This window comes from Trichosurus vulpecula, chromosome 4 (genome assembly GCF_011100635.1).
Source record: "Trichosurus vulpecula isolate mTriVul1 chromosome 4, mTriVul1.pri, whole genome shotgun sequence".
NCBI classification, from domain to species: Eukaryota; Metazoa; Chordata; class Mammalia; order Diprotodontia; family Phalangeridae; genus Trichosurus; species Trichosurus vulpecula.
Genome location: NC_050576.1, coordinates 162525563 through 162549918, shown reverse-complemented (window position 1 = coordinate 162549918; position 24356 = coordinate 162525563). Strand labels below are relative to the sequence as shown.

The window sequence follows — 24356 nt, the reverse complement described above, 5'->3', positions numbered from 1 at the left end:
CTTAAGTCTATGTTGGGAGGTTTTCTAAGAGGAATGACTCCAGTGCCCTAAGAGTAGCAAGTAGGATAGGGATCAGATCTCAGGAAGGACTTCATGTGAGGTGACCTCCTTCCCTAAAGAGATTCAGAAATAGGACTGCCAGCTAGACTTGGCTTAGAGACAGAGGATCACAGGAACCTTTAGGTTCTTTGCCCATTACAAAATGTGACAAAATTGACAAAAATGTGAAGCCAGTGCGCCACCTAGTGCCCCTTCCACCCCCACCCCCACCCCAATATCCAGACATGCCAGGGAACCTGGGGAACAAGTTCTGGGGCTATGCCAAGGAGGCTGCTGTGTTGGGAGTGGAAGAAAGCCATTAGGAATGGTGGCTGAATACAGGGGATGGGATTAAGTGCTTCAGTTCAAGGATGAATGTTGGAGATGAGGGTAGAGTATCCAGGATGAGGGCTGGGACAGGTGATCTCTGTAGCTTCTCCAAACCCCTACTGTCTGTGGGCACAGGTGGGGCAGTTCTGGAGTCTGTGATCCTCAGTGAGAGAGTCTCCCTCCCCCAACAGGAAACACTCCCCCATCTCACCCCTCTACCCATCTAAACACTGAGCCCCACAGCCACATTGCTTACAAAGGCACTTTATTGAGTTGTGTTGAAAAAGTGATCAAGTCAAAAGCCTGGAAGCAAGGGAGTCAGCCTCCCAACTTTATACCTACAGACAAATCTAAGTGGGTACCAGAGCCTCAGCCACAAATGACATCCCACAATGACCAAACAAATCATGGCTGGAGAGGGGGCGGGGAGTGTTCCCAGGAGCCACCTAGGTACCCCTGTTACCGTCCCCTCACGAGGACACAAAAAGGGGCAAAGAGAGCATTTATCCTGCCTCTTGATCAAAGCCCACCTCACCTGCTTTCATCCCCTACACTCTGCCCTCAGTGCTATAGCCCCACTCCTACAAACACACAAGTACACACCCACATAAGCACACACACCCTCACACACAAAGGAACAGCCCACTTGGGCACAACCTGCACGGCCCCAGAGTCAACAAGGTCTCCTTCTAGGAACCTGAGAGGGTGAAGAGGGCCCAACTGTATTTACACACGTAAATAAGTGTAAGCAGTGTCAGAGCATTTTCAAGCTAAAGGTATCTCCTGAGCAAGCTGGAGTTTGAGCTCTTTTCTGCTCCTGCTCAGTCCCCCCCCCCACTCTGGACCTACCTAATCCTGGGAGTGGAGGCAATGCCAGTGCCAGAGGGAGATCTTGCTTTAATGTCCCCATGTCCCCCAACTTGTGTCACAGACCTCCCCAAATACACCACACACATGCAGTGATAAATAAAGACCAGAGGAGGCTAGGGTCCCCTAGCGTCTCTCATGGCTGGGCAGAGCAGCGAGCCATAGACAAACCCTGGGCACTGAGCCCCTCCAGCCCTCTTCCTCAGCCTTCCCGGTAATGTCTGGGCCTCTCCTTGGGCCCTGAGCTTCTGGGGCCCTTCTGATACTTGTCCTTCTTCCCAGACCTGCAAGACATGGAAGGGAGGGAAAGAGGTGGCTTGACATTAGTGCTAAACTAAGAACTAGACCGACAAGGGCCTAAATTGCATCCCCCTCTCTGGGGTTTCCCTATACCAATGAAATAAAAGTCCGGACCAAAAACTCAAGCCCCAATGTAAGCTGACAGAAAGCCGCTCCTGGAGGAGACAGCACAGAAAACCCTCATAGATACAAACACACACAAAGACCCATGGCCCACAGGAGCTACTTCCACTGATGAATGACCACTATTCCCTCAGGCAGTCTATAGCTCCGGTCTCCTGGTTTGAAAGGCATCAGCCCAAACTGTTGATGATTCTATGCCAGGAAAGGGATGGGAAAGGCAGGTCCCATCACAGGCCAGGGAGAAGAGCCAAAGGCAGCCAAACTTCTCCAACCTTGACTCCGATTTTCAGAGGAAATTTGCTGGAGTCAAACCCCAAACTAGGCCTTCTTCTAACTCCTAAGACCCTCTTCTAACTCCTCCAGTCCCCCCTTGGTTCTTCAGTAGACCAAGAATTTCCTAGACCAGCTCCAATGCACTGAGCCTACTTTCTGTTCCACCAAACCTCACCCTTCCTGCAGGCCCCACATTTCTTCCTCCCAGGGCCCCCACACCTCTTCCTCTGTGCCTTGTCCCCAAAGAAATGGCCAAAGATGAAATCCTCAAAGTCATCGACTTCATCGTCATCTCCTGTCTCTCTGACTGCAGCCTCCTCCAGGCTGTCCTCCATGGCCTCCACAAAGTCCCAGAAGCGAAGGCGGTCATGGCGGAAGATGCCATCATCACCAAAGTAGGTGGACAGTAAGGACAGAGGTTCAGGAAGCCGTTGGCCCCAGGGCAGCCGAGCCAAGTATTTTTGCAGCAGTGATGCCAGCTCCTGCTTCCGAACAGGAGGCAACTCCACACCAAACATGGACAGCCCCTCCTGGTGCGCACACTCAGTTACACCTGAGCAGCCCTGAGGTACCCGGTACTTGCGGCCCAGTACCTTCTTCCAGGCCAGCTGGGGATCATGATGGCCAGGGCCGCTCCCCTTGGCGGCTTCCCTCTGTGCTGTGTGCTTCTGGCCCTCCCAAGATGGGTGAGGCCCCTCACTCCCTCTTGTGCCTCCCCAGCTCTTCTTGGGATGCTCCTTCATACCTCTCCATTCCCTGCCATTCTTGCCTCCCAATTCTGCTGGGCCTAGCTTCTCAGCCTTCCATCTCTCTGACTCCCCATCTCCTTTGCCCCTGAAGCTCTTCTTCCCCTCCCCAACATACTCTTCCTTCTTGTGTTTCCACTTCTCTGCCTTGTGGTCCCCTTGCCTGGCCTTCCATTTCTCCTTCCGACTAGGCTCCCTGAGGCTTGTGAAGTGGGCTTCTCCTTGCCCCCAGGCCTCAGATGTGTTGGCCGGGCCCTTCCTGGGGCCCCAGCTCTCTGCTCCCTGAAGCTCCACAGCCAGCTTCTGACCCAACTCCACCAGATCTGCTCGGTCCCTGTTCCCCAGCCCTGACTCATGGAGGGTCCTCTCCAGATCCCTCTGCACCGAGCTCAGCAGCAGCCTCTGCTTTTCTAGCTCCCTGCGCAGCATCTGGGCCTCGGCCTCCAACCGCTCCTTCTGCTCCAGGAAGCCCGGAGGCTCAGCCAGCCCCGGGGCTGCCTCCTGGGGGGTCTTCCCTGCACTCTGGCTGTTGCAGGGCCCATCTACCCCCCTTGAGTAAGTCTCCTCCAGCTCCCCAAGACGGCTCCGGAGCTCCTGCATCTCAGACTCCAGCACCCGCTGGGATGTTTCTCGCTGCTGCAGGGCCCCCCGGAGCCTCTCATTCTCCTCCTCCAGCCCCGGGTGTCTGTGTAGCAAGTTCTGGAGCTCTTCCTTCTGAGCCTGGCAGAGAGGAAGAAGATGGGGGAGGGAGCTGAGCTAGCAGTCATGGCCTAATGGGAAAAGAAGCTCACAGAGAGACAAGAACATGATGGGGCAGTAACCACGCCTAAAAAATGACAACTCTTTCCACCTGTATTTCCATCTAATTACAAGACACAGGCTGTCCGTGTCAGAGGAAGGACCCTGCCCCCTCACCCAAGCCCCAAATTCCCAGACAGGGAAGTTATCCTCTTGATATCACAGAATCTCAGAACTGGAAGAGACAAATTAATCCAGCCCTCTCACTCCACACACAAAGATAACTGAGGGCCATAGCGGGGAAGTGACTTACCTAAGCTTTCGAAGATAGTAAGTACCAGAGACAGGCTCCCCCACCACAAGGCCAAGGCTTTTCCCTCATCTCTACTTATCCTCACCATCATCATTAGCAGTAATATCCTCTTTTTTTTTTTGGAGGGGGAAAGGCAGGTCAATCAGGGTTAAGTGACGCCCAAGATCACACAGCTAGTAAGTGCCAAGTGTCTGAGGCCGGATTTGAACTCAGGACCTCCTGACTCCGGGGCCTGTGCTCTATTCACTGTGCCACCTGGCTACCCCAGCAGTGGTATTCTAATAGTTTACTCTCCTCATTCATTCATTCAACAAGCAGTCCACTCTCTACCTGCAACTGGGCCTGAAGGAGCCGGATGTCTTGGTTCTCCTTGGCCAGCTTGTCCAGCAGGAGGCTCATAGATTGGAGGCTTGGGAGACTTCCAGGCAGGGAATGGGCCTGTTGCTGCAGCCTCAGTCCATCCTTGGGGACAGGAAAGCTGCAGGTCACATATGGTCACACACACATAACCAGAACCAGCCCTTTGCATGCCTCTACACAAGTATATACACAGCAGTGAGCACCCAGACACACGTAGACACACAGACACAACCTGGATATCCTCAATGTCCTGAGACTCAGACTCTGGAGTCACTTGTGGCTCCAAGTTCTCCACTGGCCCTAGCAAAGAAAGAGAGACAGTCTGGGAAGCTGGCCACTCACTAGCTTGCCAGCCTTTGCCTACCCAAATCCTACAAAACAATAAATGATCCAAAACCACCTCAGTATAGTTTTACAGTTTGGTTAGAGGTACACACACACACACACACACACACACACACACACACACACACACACACACACACACACACACACACACACACTTCTCCCTCTCCCTCCCTTCTTCCTGTCCCTCTCTCTCACCCTCTCCCTCCCTCCTTCCTCCTAGCTCTGCAAAAGCCTGTAGCCCAGGAACTCTGGCTTGGGGTTATCCTTAAACATATTTTATATACTGGAAAAGAAAGAACTAATCATTCATTCTTCCTTCAACCCCCAGTTCCCAGACATTCAGTCAGGGGAAGAGATTGCAACACATTCTCTTCCCCCTGAGAACTAAGATGTTCCCACTCACCAGCCTCAAGGTCAGAGAAACCACCTGGAGACAGATAGAGAGGAGTCTGGGTGAGTCCCCTCTGGCATCAAAGTGGGGGTGAGGGGACAGGGAGAGGAAAAGCAGAATCAGGATAATGGCAGGAGAAAGAATGGACAAGAGAGGAGCAAAGTTTGGAGAGGAGAAGGGGACAGGGAAGGCAGGAAGGGCCCTAGTTGCTCACCGGAGAAGAAGAGGAAGCCGAGCCCCACAAGAAACAGAGCTCCAAGGAGACAAGCATTCAGGGTGAGCCCGAGCTCCCCACTTCCTCCCTCATTGCTGGTCTGATTGTGTGCACCCAAGGAGGCTGGAGGACGACGTGGACTGGACTCCCGGCCCCGACGTCTCCTCAGGCCCTCCATATCAAGGTCATCCTCACTGCTCGAGCAGCTCAATTCCTCACCAATCTGATCTGGAAGTGAGGAAAGGGAGAAAGGAAGAGTTAGCTACGAATTCAGGGGCCTGTGGTCAGAAACAGAGAAAAACATGAAGCTGCAAAAACATGCAAAAAAAAAAGAAGGAGAGAAAGAGAGAGAACAGTGGCTGTATAGCCCCTGTTGACCAGGAGTCAGCTCCAACACTCATTAGCTATGTAACACTGAGGCTCAGTTTCCACATCTGCATCATGTGCCCATCTAACAGGGTTGTTGTGAGGCTCAAATATGAAAGCACCTTGAAAATTAGACCAAGGTCACATGTGTAGTGAGGGGCAGTGCTGGGCTCAGAGCTCAGGCTTTCTGTCCTCTGCTCTCCACAGAGGCCATCCAGCAATGGCAGACTGGAGCTGTGGGGAAGGGCTGGAGGGAGAGATGGAAGGCACTACGACTGCCATTAGGTTAAAAAAGACAGAGAAAGGCGAGATGGAGGTGGGATCCTTACCTGCTTTAGAGGACCAAGGGCCATTCTTTGGAGGGCTTGGCTCCCTGTGATCCAGGATGTCTGATTCCAACTGGGCCCCTTCCGTTGCCTCTGGCTGCTCGGCCTTTGTTTGCTCTTCATCTGGGCTTGGGAGGTCCAAGCTCTTGCTGCTGCTTTCCGGGGAAACCTGACATAAGGTAAGAGCCCTGAGCATGGAGACTTGAAACCACTTCTTCCAATTCCCAATCCATTTTTAAAAATTTATTCATTTATTTTTAGTTTCCAACATTCACTTTTATAAGATTTTGAGTTCTACATTTTCTTCCCCTCCTTCCTCTCTCCTCTCCCCCTCCCCAAGACGGCATGCAATCTGATACAGGCTATACCCGGACACCAGTTCCCAATCCTTTCAGCCACCTTCTCCCATGAGGGGCCTACCTTGGTGTCTGTCTCCTCTGGAGGGCAGGCACCAGGCTGGACAGGAGGGTTCTTGTGAACAGCAGGCGCTGAAGGTGGGAGTCAGGAAGAAGACTCAGAGAAGACTCTCCAAATTCCTACTCCACCTCCTCCAGAAGCCCTGGCCCTGTATGCTCAACAAGTCTCTCCTGCCCCAGCGTGGAGGGAAGGGCAAGAAGAAGACTGACAGGGAAATCAAGGGACACACAAGGTAGGGAGAGTGTGAGGCTGAGGTGACAGGCAGTAAAAGGGGGCAAGGGAACTCTCTTCCAAAGGAATCCAGATGGCAGCTGTGCACCTGCTCCCCCAGAAAACTTCCCAGCTCCCTCGCAGGGCCTAATTACCCTCTCCATCCAAGGTTCCTGGAAGGTCACCCGTTGAGGTCTGCGGGGCTGCCTCAGACTCTGGACCCAGCGTCTCTACTGGCAAACAGCCCTGAAGGAAGAAGGGTGGGTGCATTGGTGAAGAAGAGACATTTCCTGCTGGTGGAAGCTGCTACCCATCCTCTCCAATGGTTTATCTGTGTGCTCTGGCCTGGGGCTGAGCTTAGCAAATGCCCAACACCCAGACCTCAGCCTCTGCCAGACCCATGACACAAGCCTTGACCCTCCTCTTTTCTCTCTCTCTGCATTCTTTCCTTCCATAGGCCTGTCTACTCCTTGAGCTTCCACTATCATCTCTATGCCAAGGCCTCTCCCATGTACATCTTCCTCCCCCAGTTCTGGCTCCCCAGCACCCCAGTCCTCCAGCTTGGTAGTGGCATGGCAAGGACACTCATGGCTCTCACCTCAGCTCTGTCACGCTCACTGGTGTGACATGAGGGAAGTCACTTAACAAGCTCTTTGGGATTCAGTTTCTTTGGCTGTAAAATGAGATATCTAGACTAGATGATCTCTAGGCCATTTCTGCACTTAGCACATTCAAATTCACACTTGTTATTTCTGCAAAAAGAGCTGGCCTCAGAGCCAGGAAGGCCTAGGTTCACAGCCCACTGCTGACGCGGACTACAGCTGTCAACCCAGGCAAGTCATTTAGCCTCTCCATCAGTCCAATACCTCGGTTAGTCCGGAAAGTTACGGAGAATGTGCCGACCTACAGAGGCCACGGGGATTTCCTTCTTGGGGAGTTCCCTATACCAATGAAATCAGAGGTGCAATCCCCCTCCCTCTCCCTTTATTTGTGCACATATCTTGTTTCCCCAGTTCAGCTGTAAGATCCTTAAAAGCCAGGACTAAGTGTTAGTTCACCTCGGGGTCTCCACTGCCTGGTGAATAATAGATATTTACTGAATTAATTGAAAACTAAAGGTCCTCCACAGTCTGTCTCCAAACTACCATTCTAGCCTTATCTCCTCCTCCTCTCTCCAGGTGAATCCTCCACTGCCATCCAACAAATGGATCTGGTCACTATCCCCTGAAAATGCCACATATGTTCCTGCTTCTGCCCATCTGCTCCTTACAATCTAAAAAGAGCCTCCACTGTCCTAACTCATCTAAATTCTCCCCAAGACCCTTTAAGACCCAGCTCAAGCGCCACCTCCTTTGGCAGAACAGTCACCAGTCAGCCCAGCCAACTGTGATCTCTAGAGCTGAGGAGCAGTGTGTTAGAGCAGAGATCTTGCTGGATTTGGAATTCATAAGACTGGTTAAAAATACCATTTTGCTGTGTGACCATGAACAAAGTTATTTACCTCTCTGAGCCTTAATTTCTACATATGTAAAACAGGGCTAATGATAATCACACTCTAGGGTCTGCTCCAGAGGACTGTGACCAGACTCAAATGAGCTCATGGATAAGGGGCTTTGCAAGCTGTCATGTATCTTACGAATGTCAATCACCAGTCTTTCCCCAAAATCCTGTAGCACTAATTGTCTGTATCAGTCATTTGACCCTTATCATATACAGAATGGCAGTATAGACCACCTGACTTTGGGATAAAGGCTTTTCCACCTCAGATGTTTAGCCAAAAGTCTTTTTACCTGATTAGCCACACTGGCGAGGTCGTGAGAAGCAGAGTCTAACCACCACCCAGCCACTACTGTTAGGTGACCGAGTCTCACAGGGGACGCACCAAAGAATCACAGAATCTCAAAGCTGAGGGGAATGACAGGAATCCCTTCTGGAACATCCCTGATATTTGGCCATCCAGTCCTTCCCTAGGGACCTCTAGCAATTGTTACTGAAGCCAAAGGTGGAAAGAGTGTTTGCCTCAGAGCTGGAGAACCATGGGTTCAAATCCCTGTGCCCAGACTCTTCCCACAGCACTATCCTTCTCAGGGATGCTCTGAAGATAGTGCCTCATAAACCTGAAAGCATGAGACATACCAACTACTACTAGTGCCGCCAGAACATGGCACCGGTATTATTATCAATTACATAATTAATTTGGATACCAACATGTGGATTTCTGATCCTGTGGTCTAGTACTGAGAAACTGCTCCTCCCCTGTCCTGTTCTGTGCTACATATGTGACAGCGCTTTCCTCTCTCTCAATCCTGTCTCTCCACCTCAGGTTGTGTGACCGGGCAGCTCCCAGAGGGCAGGCAGGGTCTGTGCTATGTTCACCTCGGTGCAGCCGGCAGCCCCTGGCTCACTGCTTCAGCTAGACAGGAGGTGCTCAGGATATGGCACAACCACTGACATCAGAGCGTCTGTCTATGCACAACCGTTGTCTTTATTTTTTATCACTGGTGCAGTGACTTGCATAGAGTACTAAATGTTTGTAGTGTTGATCTGAATTGCCTCTCTCCTCAGTGAGTCTGCACCTTCCTCTGATTCCCCTTACTTATAGAAGTATGTAGTGAACCCAGCTCTCCCTCTTTGCCACTTCCAACAGTGAACTTCCTGGTTGCCTCCTAGCCATTGTCCCTGGCATCCAAATCGACACCAAGGTAGCAGGGGAAAGAGTGGGTTCAGAGCTCACGTCTGGGTATCAGCTGCCTCCCCAGGACCTGGAGTTCCTTCCTGCTGTTCCCCCAAGGTTTTCATGTTTCCTAAGGTTCCTCTCCCTTCCCCCTTCCACTACTAAACTGACTTCATTCTTCCACCCTGGCAAATCTGTCCCGTTATTTCCACCTATGCCTTACCCACTCCCCACAGATGGGGCCATTCCAACCCTGAAGAGATGCCTTCTAATCTGCTCTCCTCACCATATTCTGCACTAGACTTCTCAAGTAAGCCTTTCCAGACTAATTCCTCTGGCTCCCTTCATCCTAGTCACTTCCCGCTTGATAACTAGGCCTTCTGTCTGGCTACCTTTATCTTTTTGACCCTGGGTCTGGATAAGCATCCTTGGGGGTGGGGGTGGGGTACTAGATTGTCTCCATCGAACTGAGAATTCTTGGTGGATAAGGACTGGGCTTCTTTCTTCTTCTGGCTCTCCCCCTCCACCACTGTAGCACCCAAAGATGTGAGTGGAAGGACACTCAGAATTGAAGAGGCATAGACTGACTGAAATTAAAGTTTCTGGGAATCCCTTCCCCACCACAGACACATTCTGACTCTCCCATGATGTTCCCAGCTTCTCCTCAACTTACCTCAGAGCCAGCAATCACCCAGCTATTATCCGACTCCGGGCTGGAAGACTCCATAGTTGGTCGAGTAGTCCCTGGGGACCTCAACAGACACCACCTGCTGAGAAAAAAACCTTAGAAATGGGATCTTCTCTTAGAGATCACCTCAGGAGGAAGGACAGAAGACCTAGGGGGTAAGGGAAGAGAAGGGCAGCAGAATGCAGTGTCCAGCATCAAGGACTCTGCTCCAGTTTGGGTCCTTCTAAGGCCAAAGCTACCAACTTGTGGGCAACATTTGACTTGCAAATGAGTATCTGCAAAAGTTCACAAAAGAATATGCCTCTCCTAGGGATTGGCTGGCCTGCAGGAAGGGGGGAATGACCTTGAAAGGACACAGAATTTCAGAGCTAGGATCATTTAGATCAACTGGGCCTCATTTTTACTGTTGAAACTATAGCCTAGGAGAATGGGGGAGTGACTCACCAAGGGGTCGTGCTCAATGACAGACTTGGGATAAGAACCAGGTTTCCTGACTCCTGGGCAGTACTCTTCTCACTAAGCAAAATTTTCCCTCCTTATCTCTCCTCCCCAGCTTCTCCCTAAACAGTAAGCAACATAACTAGGAGAAGGCAACATGGTGCAGCAGAGATGGCCCTGGCTTCACAGGCAGGGACCTGGGTTTGAATCCTGACTCTGCTACTCACTACTCTATGGCCTTAGCCTACTCATCTGTAAAAGGAGGGGGTTAGCCTAAGAGACCTCTAAGGTCCCTCCCAGCTCCAAATCTTCTCTCCAACTAGTATGCCATGCTTTCATGCTATCCCTCCCAGTCCCTACAGTTACCCTCCCTTTTAACTGGGATCTCACGTAACCTATCCCAGACAGGAAAACTCAATTACCCCTACCACCCTGTTTCCTCCTCCAATCCTGCTCCCTCCTTCCCCTCAAGCTGTGGGAATAGAGTGAACCACATTCACTCCATCTTGTGACTCAATTCTGGAGCTAGCTCAGTTCCCTTCCTATTCAATTATGATCTAGTCCAACTTCTGTCTTGTGAGAAAATTTTATTCAATTGTGGAGGCTGCGAGAAAATCTTATTGCATTGTTTAAACCTAGTCCTGCGTGGCTCTTTTTACCTGCCCCTTAGGGATCCTTAACCAAGGACCTAGGGTATGCTGACCAGAAACCCAGTCAGATCCAAAGATTGATGCAAGGAGTTTTCTCACAATTATACATCTCGAGCAATCCATATGTCATAATCGAAAACCAGTCTGTATTGGTTAATCAGTTACTGTTTCCATGTTCCTTTGATTGAATATAGACACTTGTGTGGGGGGGAAATGGGACACCTCTTTTTCTGATTTCAGGGAACTGCATCTGTTCCCTCTCCCTTTCCCAACTCAGAAGGAATTCACCTGGTCATGTGTCACTGATTATAAGATTGTTGATCTAGAACTGAAAGGAACCATAGAATTCATTGAGTTAAACCCTCTCACTTTATGGATCAGGAACCAGGATCTCAGAAAGATAGAGACTTTCCCAAGGCCTCAGGCAGGGGTAGGGAACCAATGGCCTCAAGGCCTCAAGTGGCCCTCTAGGTCCTCAAGTTTGGCCCTTTGACTGAATCCAAACTTCACAGAACAAAACCCCTTACCAGAAGGATTTGTTTTGTAAAACTTGGACTCAGTCAAAAGTCTGCACCCAAGGACCTAGAAGGCCACATGCGGCCTCGAGGCAGGTTCCCCACCCCTGTCCTATTCCTTCCTCCAATTAGAAATCAGATTACCTAATTATACATCCTATTTTATATCCAGCTTATTGTTATCTTTGAATGCAAAATCTGTCTTCCTCTGTATTACAGGTCCAAGCTGAGGAGACCTGGTACTGATTTGTTATGCAATTAGCATGTGCCGCTTAATAAATCACTAGGCTTAGAAGCCCAAACATCTATGTTTCCTTGGTTATTTTATCTTTCACCCTCCACATTGTCACAGACTGAAGCTTCACCCCATTCCCTCTGGCTGTACCAGGAATTGCTTCTTCAATCCTCAGCCTTGTGGCCTGGGGGAAATGTCTTTCTTCAGTCTCCCTCTCCTCCAAACTCCAGCTTTCTAACTTCACAATGCATTCCCTTACTATTTCCAAGCTCCACCTCCCCCAAAGATAGAGCGGTGGGAAAAGGGCTGGATTTGTAAGGGAGGGTTCAAATCCTAGCTCTGCACAAACTGAGTGGCCATGGGGCAAATGGCCTGGACTTTAGTTTCCTTAACTGAAAAGAGGGAATCATGAGAAAAGTGCTCTATAAACCATAAAATACTCTCTCTCTCTCTGTGTATGTGTGTATGGGATTATATATGGGACACACACACACACACACACACACACATATAGGAGCTAATATTGTTGTCATTCGGTCATTTTCAGTCATGTCCAATTCTTTGTGACCCATTTGGGGTTTTCTTGGCAAGGATACTATTGTGGTTTGCTATTTCCTTCTCCAGCTCTTCTGACAGATGAGTAAACTGAGGCAAACTGGGTTAAGTGACTTGCCCAGGTTCACAGAGCTAGTAAGTGTCTGTGGCTGGACTTGAATTCAGGTCTTCCTGACTTCAGGTCTGGAGCTCTATCCACTGAACCATCTAGCTGCCCACTGAGCTAAATTGGGGGTGGGGCAAACTCTGGACAAAGTAGTTTTGTGCCCTAAGCAAGGTGTGAAAATTGTACTCTCTTTAGGCTATGATCTACCAGAGGATTCAAACTTTTGCTGCAATACACGTGGCTTAGAGTCATCTATCACTTAACTGGAAGAGATCTTAGACACTACTTAAGCCAGGACTCTCATTTTTACAGATGAGGAAACCGAGGACCTCCAGAAACATGCCTAAGATCTTAGAGGCAGAAAAGAGAAGACTGGGACCTAGGTCTTCCAACGCCAAATCCAGTATTTATCATAGAATAAGTACAAAAAATGAAGGACAAACGCAACAACAACCTACAGGGCATGAAGCCAAAGACACGGTCTGGGGAATGGAAGATATGACCTAGGGCAACATCAGTGAAGGATTGCTGAAACTGTAACCGGACAGACGAAAACTAGAGACCCACCCCCTACCCCCCAAAATGACTTCACTATGAAGAAACTTTAGACTAAAGGGAACAAAGGAAAAACAAAGTCACCTTTAAAAGCAATAAATGTTTTCAACTCCACTGCCTCCATGTCTGAGCAGGTTTAGGACTTGCATGGAGGCAGATGGGTAGTTGCTAGAATTTCTCAGAATTGGGGTCCAGATTCCCTAAACACCTATAGATGTGCCTTCAGCTACATGTGCCTATATTGTCCTCCCTTCCCACTCCTCCTCTAGGTCCTTGCTTGGTCAATTATAACCTTTTTCATGAATTTTCAATCTCTCCCTTTCTATGGGCTCTTTCCCATATGCCTACAAACATAACTAGATCCCTCTAATCCTAAAAAAGCCTTTGTTCAGTCTTTCAAACCCATCTAGCCACTATGTCATTTCTTTCTGACAGACCTACCCTTTCATCGCCAGAATTCATGAAAAAGCCACTTCCAGCTGAGGCTTCTCCTGCCTCACCACATACTCTCTCTCTTCGCTCCCATCACTTCACTTAAATTCCTCTCAGGTCACCAGGGACCTCCTTATCACCAAATCCAATGAACTTTTCAGCCCACATCCTTCTCCACCACCCTGCAGTTTTTGAAACTGACCACTCCCTTGCTATTAAATACCCCTGCTTCTGTTTGAGACATTCCATGCTTCTCCTGCTTCTCTTTCTAACTTGATAACTACTCCAATTCCATAGCGCTCCTGTCTTCATACCTGCCCTTTGAGGTGGGCAATCATTAACATTCAGTCCCCGTGCCTTTTCTCTTTTTTCTCTGCAGTGACTGCCAATCTCATTAGCTACCATGGTTTCAGCTGTCACCCCTGTACAAATGACTCCCATATTTCTCCCCTGGCTATCCCTGAACTCTCTTCTGAACTCCAGACCTACATTCCCAACTGCTCACCAGACCTGACTGACCAACTAACTCATCAAACCACAAGTATTTCTTAAGTGCTCCTCTGCTCAAGGCACAATCCTGCTATGGCATATAGGTCCAGTATTCTCATCATCCTGGTCACTCTGGGAAGTCCATACTCCAGTGTGTCATGGTCCTTCTTTGATACAGTACCAGAAATGAGCATCATGGTCCGATTGGGCACAGTACAACAGGACTATCACTTCCCTTGTCTGAACACTACTGTTTCCATTAAGCTTAAATTCAGGTTGGGAAGCTAGGTGGCACAGAGGATAGAGCAGCAGGCCTAGGGTCAAGAAGACCTGAGTTCAAATCCAGCCTCAGCCACGTACTACCCTGGGCAAGTCACTTAATCCTGTTTGCCTCAGTTTACTCATTTATAAAATGAGCTAGAGAAGGAAATGGCAAACCACTCCAGTATCTTTGCCAAAAAAAACCTCCAAATGGGGTCACTAAGAGTCAGATACTACTGAATAAGGATGACAAATTCAGATTAGACCTTTTTTTTTGCTTTCCACATCACACTGCTGACTCATTGAGTTAATAGCCCTCTAAAATAATATCTGTAAAGTGCTTAGCATGGTGCCTGGCAAATGGTAGGAGCTATATAAATGCTTATTCCCTTTCCTTCCCCTTCCCCTAAAATGTCCAGTTCATTTTCACACTGTTGGTGAGGCAAAACTCTGCCACGGTATACTTGTGCAGGTGATGTTTTTTTAACCCAGGTAAGACTTAAGACTTACCCAGACCAAATTCCATTGTCATAGATTTAGCCTAGCCTTCTAGTCCGTCCCAAACCTTTTCAGTACTGATTCGATCACGTACATGCTCACTATCACTTCCCAGCTCTTCATGTGGAAGCCGTTTATGCCATTGTCCAAGCCGCTGATAAAAATGTTAAACAACATACCGCCAAGCATGGATTGCTGGAACACTCTACTGGACACCACCTTCCGAATCTCAATCTTTCAGGTCGTGACTTTGCTTCTCTGGCCCTCATTGCCTTCCCTCCCATAAACCCTACTGACTCTTCCTTCACAAAGTCTGCCCAATCCATACTATCCTTTTTATTCCCAAGATCATCTCATCAGCCGCAACACCCTCCAAAGCAGCCTTGCTGCCTCGACATCTCCATTCTTCACACAGCTACCAGATTAATTTCCCTTATGTTGCTCCCTAGCTCAAAATCCTCCAATTGTTGACCAAATAAATTTCACTCTTTAACCTGGCCTTCAAAGGTATCTCATTAGTAGAATGCCAATTACTTAAATGCAGGAATGATCTAGTTTTTGTCTTTTCCATAAATTGTAGTGCATTGCATACAATAGGTACTTAATAAATGTTAGCCAAACTGAACTGAAGGCTTCAAAATATAGTATGTCATGCCCCTCCTCCCCTTCACATACTCCAAATTCTAAGGTGAACTCCTCAGATCTCTTTCCTCCCTTCCTCCGTGAAGATGCTCATGTGATGTTCTTTATGCCCCCAGGGCCATCACCCTTTCCCATCTCTGCCTACCTACTGAAACCCTACTCACTGCTTTAGGTGCAGCTCAAATGCCATCTCTTCCACAAAGTTCTCTCCAGTGCCCCTCTTTCCTCCCACCTCCCCAGATTTCACATGGCAACTTACACAAGTACCATATTACAAAATAATAGACATTATAGGTCCTGCCCCGCTCCTGATGGAAGGCAGGGGCTTCAACTGAACCTTGTATCTCTCCACGACAACACAGTGTTTTGCACACAGTGGTGTATCACAAACATTTTGTGAATCCAATCCGTATCTTTCTTCCACCTCAAGGCTGTCTCTTTTATATCTGCCAGCCAGCTGCTACAGGCCTTTTAGTTACTGGGTAGGACTGTTGACAGGCAGTAACAGGAAGGAAGTGGAAGTCACTACTGGTAAAGTCTCTGTTTACTTCTCATTCTGGTACAGTATGCTCAAGTCCCCCAGCAATGGCCACCATGGCAACCAAGGTGATGTCAGGCCCACTGTCACCATGGGGATGAGGACTACTATTTAGGCCATCAAGACATTCTCTCCCACTCTGGGGAGACCCAGACAAGAAAAGGACTCATACGCAAGCATCCTGGGTTCCCAGGACCCTGACATATCTTGGAGTAGCTTTCTGGGGTCCCTAGGGTTCCCTTCTGTGCCAGCATCCTGAGGAAAGTTCCTTTCCCTCTCTGGGTATATTTCTTCATCTGTAAAATCTCTAAGGTCCCTGAGAGCTTCAAGTCCTATGATCTAAGTTTCTTCTACTATCTAACCTTGGAGGAGCACGATAAAAATGCAAAAAGCCCTGGATTTGAAGTTAGAAAGGTCTGTATTCAAATGCCACTAGTAGCCATGGGGGGAAAAAAATCACTTCTGAGCCTCAGTTTCTTCATCTGTAAAATGAGGATAACAATACTTTGTTGCACCTACCTCACTGGGTTACAGTGAGGGTAAAATGAAATAAAGCATATAGAGAGCTCTACAAACCTTAAAAGTGCTATGTGTCAACTATGAGTGTAATCAAACCTCCCTTTCTCCCCAGTTCTAACTTTGAACAGGATTTCTGAGTTATAAAGAACCCAAGAAAGCAGGTGGTTAAGTGGGTCAATATGTACCTGAAAAGAACCCTCCTTTTCCTCCTTCCCTCTGACTCACACACACACACACTTTTTAAGGTTTGCAAAATGCTTTACAAAATACTGTCTAGTTCAGATTCCTAACAACCCCAGGAGATAGGTGTTATTATTATGCCCACTTTACAAATGAGGAAACTGGGGGCAGAAATCGGTGAAGTGACTTGCCCAAGCAGGGTCACACAGTTAAGTGTCTGGGGCAACACCTGAACTTAGGTCTTCCCGAACGCAGCTCGTCCAGCATTCCAGCCACCTCGCCGCGGGTCATCTCTTTAGGGAGGGGTGGTGAAGGCTAAGACAGCTTCTTCGTCCAAACACCTAAAAGTCCGTCTCCAGACGAAGGCAGGGACGGCAGCCGGGGTCCACAGTGGCAGACCACGCTACTCGCCCTGGCAGGCGGGTCGGGCGGCTTCACCTGTTGTCCCCGTCAATCTCTCCATCCCCGAGTCCTCGGCCCAGGCGGGCTTTACTCTCTCCACGCCGCCCACGGGGAAGACCGGTAGGGGGTGGCGGAGTGGACCTCCAGTAGAACCCGTCCCTCCCGACGAGCCAGCGGGGGCCCCCAGGCGACCCGTTCCTTCCCGCCCCTCGCTCCCGAGCCAGTGTACAGTACCTGACCCAGCTCCTGGGTGGCCTCAGTCTTCAATCAACTTGCTCCCGGATCCCTGGGTTTCCGACCTCTAGCGGGGGCACGTGACACCCCAAGGACCAATGGGGAAGCGGCTCCCCGGCCGGGGGAAAAACTTTGGACCAATGAGAGAGAGCGGTGAGGCGGCGGGGCCGCGAGGCCCGAGCTCCGGCGGTGAAGAAGGCCGAGAGCCGGGCTCCGGTGCCACTCCCGCCCCCCAGCGTCGGCCCGAACTGGGGCCTCGGGGCTCACAGAAGATGGCCGCTTCCAGAGCCAACCCCAGGCCAGGAACACGAGGCTGACCCGTCCGCGATGGACTGGAGCAGCTGCGGCAGATGGGCGGAAGTAGCGTGAGCTCCTGCCGCCGCCCCCCGCCCCACCCCCACCCCCAGCGCTGGGCTGCCAAGCCTCTCCCCTAGCCTCCGGGGCCTCGGCGTCAAAACCTTGGCTCGAGGCCCAGCCCGGGGAAGGAGCCCAGAAAGGAAACTCGCAGTCCATTTCTCACGACCTGGACCGGCGGGAAGGGGCCAGGCCTCCTGCGGCTCTGCTGCCCCGTGGGAGCTGCGCAGTTACCCCCGCATTCCAGCCTCTGGTCCGTGCCCCTCCAGCCAGGCTCTCACTCTCTTTCCAAGGCTGGTACGGATACAGTTCCCAGCTCCTAGGGCAGGCATGCAAGCAGTGTGAAAAAATCAGGCGATTCCCACTTGTTCCCCAGCCAAGTCGGGGAGTGGGCAAATGCACACAAGACAGTGAAGGGGTCCTCAACAAGATGTGAGGCCTCCATGAGGTTAGTGGTATTAGGCACCCCACCCACTACTATTCTCCCAAACACAAGTCGGGAATCCAATGTGGTTTTTCAAGTCACTTTATAAATCCAACCATACAAAAAGACCAAAGGCCCCACCAACGCCAATCCACCTCAGCCCACTCCACCCCACTCTTAGTGGATGGAGGGGGTGGTGCTTTACAAAACGGGAAAGAAGAAAATAGAAGGGAAATGGCACAAAAATAGCAATAGATAATGGGAAGGGACACCAGAGGAGAACCAAAACATAACACAAAATTTAACAGTGTGGCTGTCCATCCATCTGTGCTCAGTTACTTTTCATGTTTTGTTTTCATTGTTCTTTTTTTCCAGGGGAAGAGGGATGGTAACACAGGTCCACTCTCTTCAGGAGTTAAGAGCTCCGGATATTAGCAGAACAGACAAGAAACTTAGATGCCCAGTCCCCTTGCCTTGGAGTTCTCTTACCCAAGTGCTCTGTAACTGGGGAAAGCTGCTAGGGTGAAGAAAGGACCAGGGCATCTGGTTAAGGAACAGAGGGGAGACAAGTATCTTGGCCCTTTTCTATTATTCCCTCAATTAAAGGACTGAACTCACCTACAGCTAGAGGCTGCTAATTCCTTCCAGATGACTAAACCTCACCCCCAGTCACTGATGGGGAGCTGACATGCAAGCTGAGAGTTTCATTGGGGTGGAGAGAGGGCAGTTGGAGTACTCACACACCAGAGTGGGCTAATCAGAAAGGCTCTGTGCTGGGCTGTCATCTACATCAGCCAAATGGCTTCATCAATAGAGAAAATACACTGTAAGAGGCTGATGAGAATCAGATTATTATTAAGCCTTGGGAGATGCTGAGGGGCTGGGGATTGAGAAGTATGAAAATACTGAATTCTTTCCTTCCCGCTCCCCCATGAGGATCCCAGGATTGGGAGTAACCCTGCCCCATTCAAATTGGTAAGGTGAAACCTTCACTTTTATCCTATAAGAACACCTGAAATAAATGACTGAGAAAATTGTTGGGGTTTCTGTTCTTTTCTTGGGCTCTCAGCATAGCAAACACACAGGAGCTATAGGCCAAAGGGCAGATTTGAAAAAAGTGGTTTTGGATAATGTGTGAGATGTACAAAGTCTCGGGGGTTAGGAAGCATGACATGGACCAGGAGATGAATAGACTGAAGCTGGAGAGGGACCTGTGACTTTGGTACGAGGAGGGGACTGTCTCAAGAACATCATCTCTCAACCATTCTGATCCTGCTGCCATCAAAATCTCCAGGAATGTTATGGTTTAGACCTTCATCTAGCTTCCTCAAAGCCTTTTGGTTCCAGAGGAGGGAGGCCAGCGGAAAGGGGATCGTTAGAAATAATGGATGATCCCTACCAACTGGTTCCACTCATCATCTAATACTGTCTTCTGCACTGGGCTAAAACCCCATGGTAGGCCACTGAAGGAATGGGAGGAAACCCTGACAATTATCTCTGGCCAGAGGGGGAAAAACATTCAGGAGTTTATCCCTCAGAGTGAGGCTGGGTAGGAGTGTTAGGCACAGATACTAGAAGGCATCTGGCACCAGCAAAGAAATGCAGCCCCTCACCAATAATGTCCACTCATATCCTACCCCTCTATCCTTTCCTCTTTAAGATACCCTGGACAATCAGAGAATGGCACTGCTCACTGGGGCTCTGGCCTCCCAAGAGATTCTTTCTTAGCCCTTCATGGGCAGGTTCCAAGGAGAGAGATCTAAGCATTCTCTTGCGCAGTAAATCCCTTCTCCTACCCCCAGGAGTCACTATGCCTCCTCCCAGCCTGAGTGGGGAGCTGAGACCAAGAGCCACAAGAGGAGAAAGGTCCATGGTCCTCAAGGAGATTGCTTGGTCCCACACCAAATGTGCCAAATTCACCCATCATTGGCAGCCACTAGTTGCCCCATGCCCTCTCGGATGTAGACTGACTGGATCTCCTTGGTCTTGAGGCAGAAATCACAGGCCCAGACAGCTGAAGCTTCGGTGGTCAACAGCCCATAGGCATTCTCTGTCATGCCAGTACACTCCCGATGGAACCACTTCTGACATGATGCCTCACACAAAATGGCATCCTGGTCATCATTCACTTCACTTCGGCATGCCCCACATGGGTACACCAAGCCTGGAGGGGGCTGGTGCCCCGATGCCCCGCCTGTCTTATTTGAAGGTGCCAAGCTATTGGCATCTGGGGTGCCCCCACCCCGACCACCACTGTTCTGGGGAAAACTGGGCTGGTTGCCATTGACAGCAGCAGCAGGCGAGCCCGAATGAGGCTCCTGTGGGAAGGCAGTTGCTGCAGGAGGGTTTAGGGGCTTCCCTCCATCCTCTCCTCCAGGACCAGGGAAGCCAGGATCAGGACCAGGGAAGGGGCTCGTGTTGGGAGGCAGACTCGGGAGCCCTTGACCAGGCCGCTGAAGGGGTGAGGGCCCAAAGGGAGCACCTGGCTGGGCAAATCGTTGGGGAAGAGAAGGAGGGCCCAGCTCCCCTCTGGGTGGCTGCCCCATAGTAGGTGAAATCATGGGTCCAAACCCCCCCACAGGGCCTGGCATCATTTGTCCCCCAGGAGGGCTAAAGTTCTGGCCCAAGGGCTGGTTAAAGGGCTGGCTGGGGAAGTTCATGTTACCCGGGGGTGGGTACCCAGGGCCCTGAGGGGGCATGTTGAAGGCAGGACCCATTGGATTGGGGGGGAAAGGAGGAGGCTGTCTTCGAAGTGGTTGAGGCCCGCCTCCACCTCCACCACCATAGCCTGGGGGCACCTGGCCAGCCATGCCCCCTTGCACACGGAATCCACCAAAGGGCACAGGGCTGCCAAGGAATGGAGGAGCTGCCCCCCCAACCTTGGGGGCCCCAAAGTCATCCTCAAATGGGTTGGATGCCACCAGGTGATCCACCATGGGGGTCGGGGGTGGTGCAAACTCCGTCAGGTGTGAGTATGCAGGGCCCTGGGAAGGGGAAGGACAAAGAAGGGGAGGGAGTGTTACAGGTGAAAGAACGGAGGAAACCAAAGACCTGGAGAACAGGAAGGGAGATCCAGAAATACAATTCATTTACAACAGAAGGGAACAAAGGATTGTGGGAACAAGAGAGAAAATCTGATAGATCGGGAATGATCCTGGGTGCTGACAAAGCCCCACCAAAAGAGGAACCTTTTGTCAAACCATGACTGTTAGCTCAACCAAGAATGGGAAGGGGCTTTTAAATAATGAAACACAACCCACTTTAGGGTAAGGCTGAGGAGGCAGTGCATGGACCAAGGAGAGATCTATTAAAACAGCACCAACAGGAACTCCTCCACCTCTTCTCTTCCTATACCTGGTCCAGGGTATAGAGGGGAACACTAAAGCTTAAAAGCTGGACAGGCATATGAGAATCAGGATCTTGGCAGCCCTAAGGCTAATGGAAAAAGACCACCACCCCACCTAATACACAACATTCACCTGAGTATTTGACTTGCGCCGTTTCTTTTCCGGGCTCTTCATTTGCAGACCTGGGAGAAGGAAAGGATGATTGAGGAGGACAAGTCTCCAAGACATGGGGCAATCTAGGCCTCTTAAACCAAAGCCAAGCCCAAGTCACCAAATCTCCTGTCGCCTCCATATCTAAGCCTCTTCCCAACACTGTAGGGTCTATGTACTGCTCCCAATCCAAGCCTAGCTCTTCTCTCAACTCCCATTCAAGTTGGGATCCCAGGCTGAAGAATGCAAGGGAAGATAGAATGAAGAGAAGGAAAAGTTCCAGGCTTAGTCTGGGATTTAAAGTAGTGTTTCAGAGCTTCAGTCTAGGACTCTCTGGATCCCTGACCCCCAGATGCTCGCTAAATAGTTCAGGTCTAAGCCTCTAAGACTAAGGATCTGGCTAAAGTTCTCTAGAAGCCTGGCATGCATTTCGGATTGGTCTCAATCAAGGGCCTCCCTCAACTTTAGAAGTAGGTAGACAAAAATAACCTTAGAAACCCTGCTGGACCCATGGCCTGCTCATCCTCTCAGCTCCCTCGATACAGAGGGTGCCATCTCCTATAAATCCAGATGACTCTGTACCCACTGACTGTCCTGTCCCCCTGCAATGTTCTGCCCCCCTCCTTTCACTTTCCCTGACTTGAGATTCAGTTCAATTCCCAATTAATACATGGTCAAAGGATATGAACAGGTAGTTTTCAGAAGAAATCAAAGCTATCCATAATGAAAAAATGCTCTAAATCACTACTGATTAAGAGAAATGCACATTAAAACAACCAGGAGGCACCACCTCACACCCTATCAGATTGATTAACCTGATGGAAAAGGCAAATGACAGATGCTGGAGGGGATATAGAAAAACAGAGACACTAATTCACTCTTGGTGGACTTGTGAACTGGCCCAGCCATTCAGGAGAATTTGGACCTATGCCCAAAGGGTTATAAAATTATATATACCCACTGACCCACTACTAGGTTTATAACCCAAAGAGATCAAAGAAAAAGAAAAAGGTTCTATTTGTACGAAAATATTTATAGCAGCTCTTTTTGTGATGGCAATGAATTGGAAACTGAGGCGATACCAAATGATTAGTGAATGGCTAAACAAGTCGTGGTATATGATTGTGATGGTATGCTATTTTGCTGTAAGAAATGAAAGGAATGGTTTCAGAAAATCCTGGGAAGACTTATATGAACTGATACAAAGAAAAGTGAGAAGAACCAGAAGAACACTGGACACACTAACAGCAATACTGTGAGGATAATCAACTGTGAAAAACTTAGCTACTTGGATCAAGACAATGATCCATGACAGTTCCAAAGGACCTGTGATAAAAAATGCTATCCACCTCCAAGGAGAGAACTCATGAACTCTGAGTGTAGACTCAAGTATCTTTTTTCACTTATTTTTCTTACTTTTCCCCCCACAACATGGCTAATGTGGAAATATGTTTTGCATGACTGCATATGGGTATCGTATTTCCTGCCTTCTCAAAGGTTGGGGGAGGGAGTAGAGGGAGGAAGAGAACTGGAAGTGAAAATTAAAAAAAAAAAAAGACTCAGCTCAAAGCCCACCATCTTTGGGAGGCCTTTCCTGGGTTCCCCAGCTGCTAATGCTTCCCCTTTCACATCACCTCCCATCTACTTTGTATATACCCGGTTGTTTATATATTGTTTCCTCCACTAGAATATTTACTTCTTGAAAGAAAGCACCTTTCTGTATCACCAGTGGTTAGCAGTGTCTGGCACATATATGGTAAACCTTTAATATATGCTCGTTGATGGCTGTTCCTCAAACCCTACAAATCCTTTCCTGCGACCTCTACCCCACCCCCACCCCCAGACTTCACAGAAGCAGAGGATCCGAGAATTCCAAAGGACATTAGTCATTATAAAATTGTAAAAACAATCCCTTCTCAGCCTATGAATCCCCTAGCCTTTAAAATACCTCAATATATAATGCCTTCAAGCCCCAGACTTCTCAGCCCAGGAGCCAGTAACTCCCACCCTAATCCTCGGACCCAAATCACAACTCTTATGCCACTGCCCCGGAAGACTCTCCAAACCTACGATCTCTGGGTCTGGTATCACACGCACTTCAACCTGGGGGCTCCAGACCCCTCAGCCTGAAACCTCCAACTCCTAGACCCCATAACCTGAGAGCCCTAGAACTCTCAGGCTGGAATCCGCACCTAACATTAAATCTCTTAGCCTAAGACTCCACCCCCACCCCCACCCCAGGCTCCTCTACCTGGGACCCCTCCTATCCCTCCAGCCCTCAGCCTAAGACCCCCAACCACCCTCCCACGTCAGGTTACTCTACCTGGGATCCTTCCTATTCTCTAAGACTCCGCCTAAGACCCCCACCCCACCCCCAACGCCACCCCGGGCTCCTCTGCCTCGGCCCCCTCCTCTTCTTACTAGCCCCAACCCCCCGCCCCCGTTCTCACCGGCTTTGCCCTGCTTTCTCCCGGTGCTGGGCGGCGCTGGCGGCGCGGCGGGGCCGCCTCCTCCCTCCAGCTTGTCAGGGGGGGGCGGCGCCGCGGCGGCCATGGGGCGGGGGCGCGGGTCAGAGGCGGCGGCGGCGGCGGCCGCCGGGGCGGCGGCGGTGGGGCAAGGAGCCCCCGGCCTGCACCATCTCCCAGAGGGGGGGATCAGGGCCAGCGCAGGCCCCTGGGCGGTACCATCCTGGGCAACACGGAGGAGGGAGCGGGCCCCAGAGCGGATGGGGAGCTCCCTCCCGACTCAACGCCCGCCCGCCAGCCGCCAGTACCGGAACCGGAACTCGGCCTGGGCTCCACCACTCCAGCTTCGTGGGGAGGGGCGAAGGAGACAAGCAGGCGGAAACGAGGACTCTACCATCGTCACAGAGCCCCGGGAGACCGGGACTCCAGGGGGAAGGTCCAGCCAGGCCTGAGCGTGCCACAGCGTACCCGTTCTCGAGCAGACTCATTCTGGAGAGGTCAGACCAAGCCGACTTGGGGCTCGGGGCCTGCGCGCGCGAATACACACCCGCCCACCCCTCCTAGAGATGCCACCCCCAGACACACGTACAGGCGTCACTGTCACACTCACACCCGCCCACCCCACTTAGTGATGCTACCCTCAG

General features: G+C 50.3%; 2 protein-coding genes across 7 annotated transcripts; both read right to left on the bottom strand.

Moving 5' to 3' along the window:
* Window positions 1-617: 617 nt before the first annotated feature.
* Window positions 618-17383, bottom strand: PBXIP1 (PBX homeobox interacting protein 1). Of its 6 annotated transcripts, none has more exons than XM_036756956.1 (11): window positions 16973-17288; window positions 9709-9805; window positions 6517-6607; window positions 6155-6222; window positions 5738-5903; window positions 5043-5270; window positions 4841-4864; window positions 4322-4389; window positions 4060-4191; window positions 2152-3398; window positions 618-1520 (listed from the first exon to the last, which is right to left on the bottom strand). In XM_036756956.1, exons 2-11 carry the CDS (start codon window positions 9760-9762, stop codon window positions 1439-1441), a joined length of 2160 nt encoding a protein of 719 aa, XP_036612851.1. In that variant the 5' UTR covers window positions 9763-9805; window positions 16973-17288; the 3' UTR covers window positions 618-1438. The 6 variants fall into 6 exon arrangements, with proteins under 6 accessions (XP_036612851.1, XP_036612850.1, XP_036612848.1 ...); XM_036756955.1 differs by having other exon boundaries at window positions 9709-9802; XM_036756953.1 differs by lacking the exon at window positions 16973-17288 and adding an exon at window positions 16566-16896 and having other exon boundaries at window positions 9709-9802.
* A 453-nt stretch (window positions 17384-17836) lies between these two features.
* On the bottom strand, window positions 17837-23996 carry PYGO2 (pygopus family PHD finger 2). The gene is made up of 3 exons (XM_036757311.1): window positions 23698-23996; window positions 21230-21279; window positions 17837-20734 (listed from the first exon to the last, which is right to left on the bottom strand). The coding sequence occupies exons 1-3, from the start codon at window positions 23798-23800 to the stop codon at window positions 19667-19669; spliced, it is 1221 nt and encodes a 406-aa protein (XP_036613206.1). The 5' UTR covers window positions 23801-23996; the 3' UTR covers window positions 17837-19666.
* Between the last annotated feature and the right edge of the window lie 360 nt (window positions 23997-24356).